Source organism: Zerene cesonia, chromosome 16, assembly GCF_012273895.1.
Source record: "Zerene cesonia ecotype Mississippi chromosome 16, Zerene_cesonia_1.1, whole genome shotgun sequence".
Taxonomy (NCBI): Eukaryota; Metazoa; Arthropoda; class Insecta; order Lepidoptera; family Pieridae; genus Zerene; species Zerene cesonia.
The window spans coordinates 4,209,575-4,221,136 of record NC_052117.1 but is presented as its reverse complement, the minus strand read 5'-3'; the positions used below and the strand labels follow the sequence as shown (position 1 = coordinate 4,221,136).

Sequence of the window (11,562 nt, the reverse complement as noted above, 5' to 3'; positions counted from 1 at the left end):
TGGTGTACACGACAGTATTTCATGAAAATACAAAAATATTTATGACATACCTAGTGATTTTAATTGTCATACAGGCTTTACTACACTAAGTAAACACTTTCTATTCCCTGCATTGCATAATTATATTTTAAATCTCAAATACTTTACAACCAATGATTTCACATTTTTGAATAAAACACAATAACCACGACGATGACCTTCCCATTTGAAAAAAATCTAAGACTTTATTTGCATGAAGTTAAAGTTGATTTGATTTTTTTTTTTATTGAGTGATAGGGAAGCGCTTGACTACCATCTAGCCTATCTATATGTAATATCGACAATAAAGTAAGTGGGTAGTATATAAATATATACATAAGAACATGGATAGAAATTTCTTTTTTTTTTGTCCTTGTCTCTATGCATTTTTGTTACTATACATTTTATTTATTTTCAAATTGCGTTTAAACAAAAAACGTTATTATCAAAATACATAATCTTCTTACTTTTCAAAATATAATTTTTATTTGATTTTTTTTTGTGCCGTCCTATCGCAAGTTCAGTGTTTTTGTCAGATGTGATATATAAAACGACGAAATAACAAAACAGTATACGTTTCTCGGAAGAAACTTTGATATTAGGCCTCTATTTGTATTGTTGTTGGCCCAAACTTTAGTTAATTCGCGAATACACATAGTATTTATATCAAACATGTGCCACCCCTGTAGTAAAGCCCAAAAATTCTTACACCAATGTAATTCCAAACCAATCTAGCCTACCTAATCTAATTAACGGCGCTACAAACTTAACAATCGTATTGCTTCTCTACAAGCTTTATTATTTACAAGTTACAAGAAATTGAACACACGTTTGACAACAATTGAAGGAGTGTGGGGGGGGGATGGGATAACGTCAATCGGGCATATCTATACTGGTCACTGGTACAACTGGTTTCATGGCTTCGTTTTTCTTTTGGTTTTTATGGGATTTTTTACTTTCGCGAACTTTTTTAGCGTCGTCCCTGTACGGTTCCTGATTTATCGGAGGTTCGGCTGGAATGCCGTTCGAGCCGCGGTTCACGTTGTTATTGTAGGCTATGTTTGCGTACTCTTGCAGTAACGGGAATACCGACAGTAGAAATTGACAGAAGTCTTTTCGTATACCGAACCACCCTGAAATGTTTTTGGATATTGAGAATTGTACATGTGTGGTAAATTCCAGAAATCCATTAAAAAACAACTTTCTTTTACAAAATGTGTTACAAGTAATATCCATTTGATAAGTTTGCTTAGAATGTAGAATTTGATTTTTTTATTTAATAGTATTATGTATATGCTTTTATGTATTTGAAAAATTATAGAGTAAATTCGATCATGAGGTGAGATACAATATTGAAATAATTTCTCATTTTGTTTGATTTGGTTGTTAATTATCTCAATTAAACATAGCGTGGGGTGTCCCTTACACACATAAAACCTAAAGAGTATAGGAAATTCGATTGCTGAAGTGGGAACATGGAGTGAACATGAGTGGTTATACGTCGTCGCTTCGTCGCCTCAAGATTATTCGATCATGAGGGGGGGTTCGATTCGATTCTTTAAAAATTTTCAATTACGATAAATTACTACCCATGCGGAGCCGGGGCGTGCGTCTAGTATTATATAAAACATAAAGTGCACAGCAACAGAAATATATCTTATACATAGCTTATTATTATTACTATAAATCCGAAGATAAGTTTTAACTCACATTTGTTTCCACCTTTCGAACTGAACGACATAATAATAAGTGTCGCGTATGTGACGAACAGGGGACTGACGACCACGATGTACGAGAGGGATAAGCCATCGTCCAACTTGTTCGTTAACAGTACCTGTTAAATGTGTGTTCGGTTAGAATATCATTTAATTTTTAGTATTTTTGCATTGCAATTGAAATGCTTTATAAATGAGAAATTTAAAAAAAATAGAAATGGGGTGTCCCTTAAGCACAAATCGAAAGAGTTGAATAAATTCGAATATAGAGGCAGTATCACCCGTGGCCAGGCGGAGCCACGGTTTGTAAAAAGACGCGGGTTCGGATCCCGCCTAGTGATCGATTTTTTTTATACTTTAAAAATTTCTCACAGAATATCATTTACGGAATAAAATAAAAAAAATGTGTTTAATTAAATAAAACACTGCATTATAATAAAAAGTTAAATAAAACATTGCATCATCAAATGTATCTTCATCATGCATCATCTATGAATATTGTTATAATTTTAGAGTTGGTCAAAAAACATATAGTCGAATTGAGATCCTCCTTTTTGGATGTCGGTAAACTAGGGACAGATTTATTTTACATATAAAATAAAGCTCCCAAAAATCAAACAATCACATAATATTTGAAAGGTATCACTTAACATACATCACTAAGCAACACAACTTAGTTCGGCCTCTTGCCCTAATCTAAGTTAATCTAGTCCATACCAGATGTATTAAGTAATAATCCATGTACATACCTGAAAGACCAAAATCGGCACAACGGTGAAAGTATATGCTAGTGCCGAGTTAAAACTCGTTCTACGCTGTTGAATATTAACTTCTGGTGCCCGGAGCAAGATTCCCGCAAACACTATACTGTATAATACACCTGGAATGGAGAAAAAAGACATTTTATTATAGATTTACCTCTGTACATATTATTAAAATCTACAACTGAGTAATTTTTAAAACATGTTCAATTCAACAGTCTTTTTTGTACTTTGACAATATTTAGCAAATGATAATTTTTAATATCATAACTGTGAAAGTTTGTAAGTATGGATGGATAGATTGATGTATGTATGTTTGTTATTCTTTCATGCAAATACAACAGCTAACTGTATGAAATTTGGTACAGAGATAAGTTTAAGCTATTTTATCCGGCTAGGCTATTTTATAGGCTTCATAGGCTGTTTTATCCGGGTGCCGCGTGATCTAAATATAAACTTATAGCATCAAAAAAGTCCTAATATATGACTTGAGACTCAGCTTTAAAAATTAAATAAACATTACAAAATTTCATTTAGATAATTAATCAATTTATTGACATCATTGTATTTTTAATAAAATTATTTATTGCTTCATCATTTCAATCAAGTTAATGAATTTTTAAGGGTTTTTAGTTACATATACATCAAAAAATAAATGCACAGAGAATCAAGATATTCCAAAATTTTCTTCTGATTAGTTGTAAAATTACACTATAAACTTTAATATAAAATGGGTATGAGAAAAACAAAAAAAAAAAAATATATAAAAATTGATAGTTCATTTTTAAACTTACCTACTAAACTCAGGCACATCAATATCCAGAGTGGGACAAAAACAACTTCCCATGACCAGTTGATGAATTCATCTAATTTCAATGCCAAAAATATAAATTGGAGAATATTAACAGCACAAAATAATTCCAGCTGGAAAATAAGATACAAATATGTAGGTAGGATTATAAATCAAAAACCTAATTAAAATTAGCACATACTTGAAACTGATTAGTTTGATTGTTAAATTTAAAAAAAAAAAAACCTTCCTAAAAGTAACATAATTAGTTTTAAATAAATTTTATTTAAATTTTAGTTCAAAATTCTCTCAGGGTTCTTTATGTTCCAAAGAAGATTACTATTGAATTTTACTTTCTTCCTCATTGTTTTTCCCAACAACATTGTACATCAATAAATATTAGTGATAAATTACATAATTTTAATGTATGTATTATTCATAACAACAAGCTTTACTACTTCAATCTGTACTAAACAAAGTGTTGCAATATTAATGCAAACATTTTTTGTAAAAAATGGATACATACCTCATAACTGCGATCATGTTTAACACACCATATACAGATGGCAATTGAGACTATGCTTATAAAGATTAATGGTATGAAAACTAGAATCCAGACATGGCGATATGTTGTAAGCTGGTCACATACAAGTAATTCAAACATGAGCAATATTAAATGAATGGCCAGGCTTATCAGCATTGCCTTGTAGTGAATGTAGGCTTCACCTTCTAATCTGTAAAGAATATGTAAATTTATCATATGTATTGATTAATGTAATATATTTAAATGCATATGCATTTATTTATTACTTCAATGTACATAAAAGAGAAGTAAATAGTTATAATTGGTAGCTAAAGAACCTAAAATACAATTCAATGTAACAAGTTGACAATATAGCAACGAAAACATACAATCAATCTTCACATACAGGTAATATGATGAATTCTCTGTTGTTTGTATTGCTTTATGACTATGCTATTTCAGGAAACTATTGAAATGATTTCACCAGAAAAGTCATATTATTTGTGACTGACAAATAAGCAATTTTTTTTACATCTAAGCCAGATCTGGGGTAAGAGGCTACTTGTTTATATTGTAAGTAGAAAAAAAAAAATATTTAAAATATTTACTTATACCAAATAATTTTTATTTGACAATTAACAAAAAATTTAAGTTAACAATCCAGCAACTATCAATATTTACAGGTTATATTTTATGTATATTAGAGAATTTTTTTTTATTATGCCCTAAGTACCTTTTAAAGCTCAAAATGATGATTTTTAAACTTTTAATAAACAACAATTTTTTTTTTATTTCATGATAGGGAAGCGCTTGACCACGATCTCGCCTGATGGTAAGCTGAGATGTGGTCTAAGATGGAGCGCGCTTCCCTAGAAGGTACGTGTTCACTCTTCTCTTGAAGACCTAATTAAAGCAAAGTATGAATATCTATAAACATACCTGAAATGAGGATATTGCCACCAAACATATGTACCCACCGTAGCACCAAGAACTACAAGAAACTTCCAAATCCATATTGGTGTAAATACAGCCCAGTAGGACCATGTTATGGTATTGTCTAATTTTAAAGCCAGTAACGCAGTAAATATCAGTAAACAAGTATGAACAACAAATTTGCTGAAACAGAAATTTTTGAAGTGTAATATTAAAAATATATTGTATACTACTGTATGCTAACATATAAAAAAATATAATTACCTCGGATTAAAATCTTGAAATAAAGTCTGTAAATTCATTTCCATACACATTCACTCAATAATTTTGAGAAATTCTCCAAGAACATCTCCCTTCGATTTGAAGTGTTTTCTTTTGCGTTTGTATTATTTAGAAATAAAAACGATAAATGGTTCGCATCTACTTACAAGTTGCAACAAAATTACCTTTTACTTCTAGACACTGACGTTGACACTCACCAGTGACAGATACCATAGAGTAAGTACATAATGCTAAATGGTGGCTAATAATAGCACTAACTACAAAATAAAAAAGTAATTGACAACCGCTACCTAGGCACTAATTTATAGAGCCCCATGCATATCATGTAGGTACTAGTTGTAAAGATTTTCTATCAATTATTTAGCAAACCTATCGTCTACCTGTTTTGTTATAAACAGTAATGATTTAGATTGATTTTTTTTTATTAAATGACTTTTCTAATTGGATTGTCTGTCATTGTCAATTTTTGACTTGGGTATTGAAAAGACATGCAATGTTTAAACTTCAGACAAAATTTGCAAATTCGCAATTTCAAAGTGTTTATTTTTAATTGTATATGTAACTTTTCTTAAATAAATTACAAGATTATAATAGAATTTTGTTGACACAAACAGAATTGTAAACCAGCTATGGCATCTTCACCGAAATCACCAGAACAAAACGAAAAAACCAAACAGTATGACCGGCAACTTCGTCTTTGGGGTGATCATGGGCAAGCTGCACTGGAAAACGGACATATTTGTCTTATAAATGCAAATGCTTTAGGAACTGAGGTTTTGAAATCTATAGTTCTTCCTGGCGTGGGTGCCATTACAATTGTGGATGATAACATTGTGAGTGATGAGGATATTGGAAGCAACTTTTTTCTAGAGGTCACAAGTAAAGGATTAAATAGAGGATCCGAAACTTTACGTCTGCTTTTGGAATTAAATGATGCTGTACAAGGTCACTCTGTCCAAGAACCACCAGATCAAATCTTAAAAGAAAATCCAGATTTTTTCAAAGCTTTTAGTGTAGTAATTGCATCTTCACTTAGTGAGAAAACAGTCAAAGATTTATCCCAGCACTTATGGGAGATTAACATTCCTTTTATATTTTGTAGATCTGTTGGATTTTTGGGTTCTTTTAGAATACAAATAAGGGAGCATGCTGTTATTGAGACACATCCTGATAATGAACAAGTGGACTTACGTTTAGATGTCCCATTTCCAAACTTATTAGAATATCTTGATAGTATTGATATTGATAGTCTTGATCTGAAGGACCATGGTCATATTCCTTGGATAGTCATTTTATACAAATCTGTACAGAAATGGCAAATAATGAACAGAGATAGATGGCCAATGAGTAGGAAGGAAAAAAATGAAATAAAAGATATCATTCAAGAATTTATCAGAAAAGATGAAAATGGTGTCCCTATTGTTGAAGAAAACTTTGAAGAGGCAATAAGGGCTGTTAATACAGCTTTGGTGCCAACATTTTTACCAGTAAAAATTCAAGATTTAATTTACAGTAGTACAGCTATAAACTTAAACAAGGAGAGTTCGTCATTCTGGATTATGTGTTCAGCTCTAAGGGCTTTTGTAGAAGCAGATGGTAAAGGAAAATTGCCTCTGCGAGGTGTTCTACCAGATATGACAGCTTCTACAGAACATTATGTTAAATTACAGAACATCTACCATACTCAAGCTTCAGCAGATGCAGAAATAGTCTATAGGAAAGTACAGCAAATTGTATCCCAATTACAATGTGATAGTATAAGTGAAGCTGAAGTAAAACTCTTTTGTAGACATGCACATGATATACATTTAATAAAGGGATCTAATATTGCCTCAGAGTACCAGTTAGGAAGCCCGGTTGCTTCTTACATTGCTAGACATTTAGAGGAACCTGATGTGATGATGGTGCATTATATTCTACTAAGAGCAGCAGATATGTTTCGGTCAGAACATTGCCGAGCTCCTGGTGAATGGGAACCTGAGAGTGATATTTCTATCTTAAAAAACTGTGTTTCTAAATTGCTAAGTGACATCTCATGCTCTCCATTCCCCAAGGATGATCATATTCATGAGATGTGTAGGTATGGAGGAGCTGAGATTCACAGTGTATCTGCATTTCTCGGTGGATGTGTGGCTCATGAAGCTATTAAATTAGTTACTAAGCAATATAATCCTGTTAACAATACTTTTATTTATGATGGAGCATCTACTAATACTGCAACATTTACTTTTTAAGAATGGTTTGTGTGAATAAATAAACTTATACAAATTTTGTTGAATTTTTATTTTCAGAACTAAAATTAACTATACAAACTTAGGGTTTATAAATAAATATACATTGCGATTCTTCAAAGTTGTGTATTTTCATATAGGGTAATTTATCAGATATAATTTATATATAATTGAGATAAAACATCAAAGAAATACAGACACTTTAATTAACAATTTTATAAACATAAAAATACAAAAAGAAAACAAACCACATGACTAATAAAATAAAAAATTGTATTAAAATATTTTTGGCTAAAATCCAGATGGCAGATGTAATAGGTATCAATATAAATAACAGTGTATTGTTAACATATATTGACCTGAAACAGCAGTGTTCATACAACACAACATATAAGAGATCCCAAAGGATGACTATGAATTTCACCTCAGCCAAAGTTTCAATCGCAATGCATCTACTCCATTAAGATAATATCGAAATAAGCGCTTGTCTCTCACAAAGCCCAGATTCTCATATAGTTTGAGTGCAGGCTTGTTAGTGATTTCTGTTTCTAATACAACTTCATCAGCATTGTCATTAATCATAACCTGAAAATTAATAAATTTGTTTATATTTTAAGGTCTCTTAGTCTAATTAATTTATATTACCCTCATTGAACCAGGTACTTTTCAAATACTTTAGGTTAAATGGAAATGCAATAATATACCTTCCTTCACTCAAAAAAAATATGCCTAAATTTGTACATTATACATAAATAAAATTTTCAATAAATTACCTGTATTGCTTTTTGGACAAGTCTTGAACCAATCCCCCTTTTCCTATATCTCTTATCAACTGCCAACATAGCAATGTAACCTCTCTTTACAACATTGCGATGCATGTCTAACTTACAAACAATGGCACCTATGCACTTCCCTTCATGAATTGCCAAAAAGCACAACTTAGGCCAATTATGTATAAAATATCTATAAGTGTAGATAGAATATGGTTCAGACAAGTCCTTTTGTATAAGTCTCATAATTTCTGGCATTTGTAATTCTGATTCATATGATATTATAGCAATGTCACCATGATTCTCTTGCTGCTGTTGCTGACAATTCTCATTATGTTTCAATATTTCCTCTGCAGAACATCTACTGTCTTCATGTTCAGAAGAACCATTTTCATGATTTTCTGTTTTTTGAGATAAATCACTACAATGTACACTATTTACACAAGTTTCTTTACATGGAGCTGATTCTTGTGCTAATGGTTCTAAATTAGATTTCAGAATATCACACTTTGAATGTTCGCTAGTACCATTCGTAAGGTTATTGTGATGATTTATATTCAGTGCATTAGTTAACACTTCGCTTAATTTCTCTTCACTTACTTTTATACGTTCTTCATCGGCAACTACAGAAGGATCTTTGGACTTTTTAGTTTTGTTTTTCACATTCGAACACTTTTGATTGCTTCTTATATTCTGTACATTTTCATCGGCGAGCTGACTCATCTTGCAGTTTATCTATCTATATATTATTTACACATTCAAAGATGTTAAGCTCATATGAATTACACAAAAGCCTTTCCTATACAAATATTTTCTTGTCAAAATCGTAGAAGAGTATCACCGACATCTTGGTGTTCAGTATTAATCACTTTCCAAATGGAACATGACAGTGACTATATGAGTTTTTACGACGAACTGAGTTAATTAATAAACGGTTAATAAAAATGGGAAGAAAATATTTAGTGGCTTTTAGTAAAAATTTACGATAAGTCCAAATTTGAGCCTTCCACAATCACATTGCAAAAAAGGGATGTGTGGCCATATAAATTATAATATTACTAAATACTATAGACTACAGTTGAATTGGTTTGCTAGTAAAGAAAATTAGATAAAATATCTTCAAATAAAAATTAAATTTATCATGGTTCCACAGATTTATAAAAAATGCGTTTCTTATTTTTCTACAAAAAATATATTGACATAAAAATAATTTTAAACTGCAACTTATTTTTTTATATATTGAAATATTTTGTGTTTACTAATTGAAATTAGTGTTGTAGATTAAAGTTATCAACAGGTTTCGTCATTATTACGATTTACATATTAACAAAAAAAGTAAAAGACAATTTTAAATTTACAGTCACACTCACCATTCACGTGTGTTAGTGAAATTATCATAATTCACAAAAAATAGTACAATTTAAAATTAGGATTACTTATTAGCAATTACGATAACTAAGAAAATATGTTATACTTTTATATATTAAAATGAAAAGTCTTTTACTGCATACCACCCAACAGTTAATTATATTTATATTAGATACAATTTTAATCATGTAGTCGAAGAATGAAAAAAAGTAAATATTAATGCTAATCTAATCTGCATGTGTTTACATCATATTGATTAATTTCCATTTTTCATTATAATATTATGGTGAGTTTCGATTCACTCGCATCGTAAGTCTCGATTTTCGATCCGAGATCGAATCGATTGTTAATTCGACTATTAGGTTTAGTATCCGGTTGACAGCCGGTGAGGCGGCGGCGTGATGATATCCTAGCGATTTACGATACGCGCGCCGCCTCTGCGCGATAATCTGTAAATTTGTAAATAATTTTTTACATAAATCACAAATGTGAACAATGTTGTAAAAAATAACTGTGTGTGACTGTTAAAATTTAAATCAAAATCCTGTCATAACAATACGTTATCGTGCGGCTTATAACATTATCTTATATACAATTTATAATTAAACCAAATTATAGAAGTGTTGCATAAACATTATAATTTAATTTTATATACTGAAATTAAAAGACGTGAAAGAAGCTTTGTTAGTGCGAATAAATTTAAGTATTGCTATGGTTAAGTAGAAGAATAAATCAGGATTCTTTAAACATTATTCTGAATAAAAAGATTTATTCAAGTGATTAACATAAAGTTAAATGATTGCAAAATCGGCAATGGCGGATCGGGAACGTCCTGCGAAAACACCCATCAGGGTGGGCTTTTATGATATAGAAAGAACCATTGGCAAGGGAAATTTTGCCGTTGTTAAGTTAGCCCGACATCGAATAACGAAGACTGAGGTAAGATTTATTTATTACTTTATAAGTGACATCTGAATAATGTTTTTATGTTGAAGTTATGTTAAACACCTCATTAAAATAGTGATAAGCATCAAATAATAAAAGTTCAGAATCGGTTCTGATTAAAATAATGAAGACCGTACTATTCTCACTCTGCAGGAGAGAAACCTTCAACAAATTATGTTGACTTGAGGATAAATTAAAAACATGTTTGGTAATAATGATAAACCATCATGCTATTGTAACGATGACCCCCTGGTCGACGTGTTTACAAACAAACGCGAGAATAAATGAACATTAGTGATTAGTTTCTGTTCTATATCGTATTAAATTATATAAAATAACATCGTTTACCTATATATTGTTTTGTTCATTTACGAATGAGTAATACCCAATAATTATACATTTTCTCAAGGACGCCGTTAAGCATTTCGTTGTCATCTGACTTACATTTATTTCATCCGAGATGAATAAATAATGATGTTTAAATTATGACTTTGTTCATAAGTACCTATGTTTTGCATTGCAGTCTATCGTCCATCTTCCCTGTACCGAATTCCTAAAAAGCACAGATTTCTAATATCTATGTGTATCCTATACATACTATATAAGACCACAATTACAAATTAGATGTTACTTTACTATACCACAGAAGGTTTACAAGCAAATGTGCTATGTTAAAATAAGTAAAAACAATCATAGTGTGTCTAAAATTATTATTTATGTTATTATAGATAATATTGTATTGCTCGTAAATACAATACGTAATAATACGTAAAATAAATACTCTTGTCGCGTGAAACTTGAAAGTAGGTATTTAATTATCTCCATAAATTATATTTTTATGTCGTGGGACAATGGGTAGGTACTTTTTTAAGAAACCATCTACTCGTTTATCGACTTTCTGCAATACAATTTTAACCAACCATGTGCAACTACGGATATGAATTTAATTCAATTCAATAAATTATATATGCTCTACCAAATAAGATTGTTCAATCAAATAAAACAAAATATAATACGTATCTTATTAGCTTTTCGCCCTCGACTTCACAAGCTTAGTCGAAGGCAATTCCCATAGGTGACAGGAATGAGATGTTTCACGACAGTAATAAGAAGCCTCTTAACTACCTTCAGGTACAAAAAAAAGGTGCGTGTGCGATTCACACATGATAGAAGTGAAACTTCAATAAATCGCCAAAAGAATGAATAAAATAGTATGTATATTTCTG

The 11,562-nt window shown here is 30.8% G+C and overlaps 4 protein-coding genes across 4 annotated transcripts in view; 2 read left to right on the top strand and 2 right to left on the bottom strand.

Annotated features, from left to right (window-relative positions):
- Positions 1–253: 253 nt before the first annotated feature.
- On the bottom strand, positions 254–5,202 carry LOC119833122 (transmembrane protein 185A). The gene is made up of 7 exons (XM_038357010.1): positions 5,005–5,202; positions 4,747–4,923; positions 3,811–4,018; positions 3,289–3,418; positions 2,483–2,613; positions 1,729–1,852; positions 254–1,151 (listed from the first exon to the last, which is right to left on the bottom strand). Exons 1-7 carry the CDS (start codon positions 5,052–5,054, stop codon positions 892–894), a joined length of 1,080 nt encoding a protein of 359 aa, XP_038212938.1. The 5' UTR covers positions 5,055–5,202; the 3' UTR covers positions 254–891.
- A 296-nt stretch (positions 5,203–5,498) lies between these two features.
- LOC119833121 (NEDD8-activating enzyme E1 regulatory subunit) lies at positions 5,499–7,286 on the top strand. The gene has a single exon (XM_038357008.1). It carries the CDS (start codon positions 5,652–5,654, stop codon positions 7,254–7,256), a length of 1,605 nt encoding a protein of 534 aa, XP_038212936.1. The 5' UTR covers positions 5,499–5,651; the 3' UTR covers positions 7,257–7,286.
- Positions 7,287–7,363: 77 nt separating this feature from the next.
- Positions 7,364–9,078, bottom strand: LOC119833123 (N-alpha-acetyltransferase 30-like). Its single transcript, XM_038357011.1, has 2 exons — positions 8,027–9,078; positions 7,364–7,838 (listed from the first exon to the last, which is right to left on the bottom strand). Exons 1-2 carry the CDS (start codon positions 8,744–8,746, stop codon positions 7,674–7,676), a joined length of 885 nt encoding a protein of 294 aa, XP_038212939.1. The 5' UTR covers positions 8,747–9,078; the 3' UTR covers positions 7,364–7,673.
- A 661-nt stretch (positions 9,079–9,739) lies between these two features.
- The window catches only part of LOC119832764 (serine/threonine-protein kinase SIK2), a 39,982-nt gene continuing 38,159 nt past the window's right edge, over positions 9,740–11,562 (top strand). Inside the window, exon 1 of the mRNA XM_038356505.1 lies at positions 9,740–10,330. Coding sequence (XP_038212433.1) covers positions 10,187–10,330 — 144 coding nt within the window. The 5' untranslated portion in view covers positions 9,740–10,186. The remainder of the gene's footprint in view (positions 10,331–11,562) is intronic.

What these genes read in the sequence shown, in the direction of transcription:
- LOC119833122 (XM_038357010.1), bottom strand. Translation starts at nt 5,054, where the DNA reads ATGTGTATGGAAATGAATTTACAGACTTTATTTCAAGATTTTAATCCG. An exon ending in TGCCGATTTTGGTCTTTCAG is followed by an intron (nt 1,853 to 2,482) that starts GTATGTACATGG and finishes CACATTTAACAG; the next exon opens with GTACTGTTAACGAACAAGTT. An exon ending in TTCGAAAGGTGGAAACAAAT is followed by an intron (nt 1,152 to 1,728) that starts GTGAGTTAAAAC and finishes AAAACATTTCAG; the next exon opens with GGTGGTTCGGTATACGAAAA.
- LOC119833121 (XM_038357008.1), top strand. Translation starts at nt 5,652, where the DNA reads ATGGCATCTTCACCGAAATCACCAGAACAAAACGAAAAAACCAAACAG.
- LOC119833123 (XM_038357011.1), bottom strand. Translation starts at nt 8,746, where the DNA reads ATGAGTCAGCTCGCCGATGAAAATGTACAGAATATAAGAAGCAATCAA. An exon ending in TTGTCCAAAAAGCAATACAG is followed by an intron (nt 7,839 to 8,026) that starts GTAATTTATTGA and finishes ATTAATTTTCAG; the next exon opens with GTTATGATTAATGACAATGC.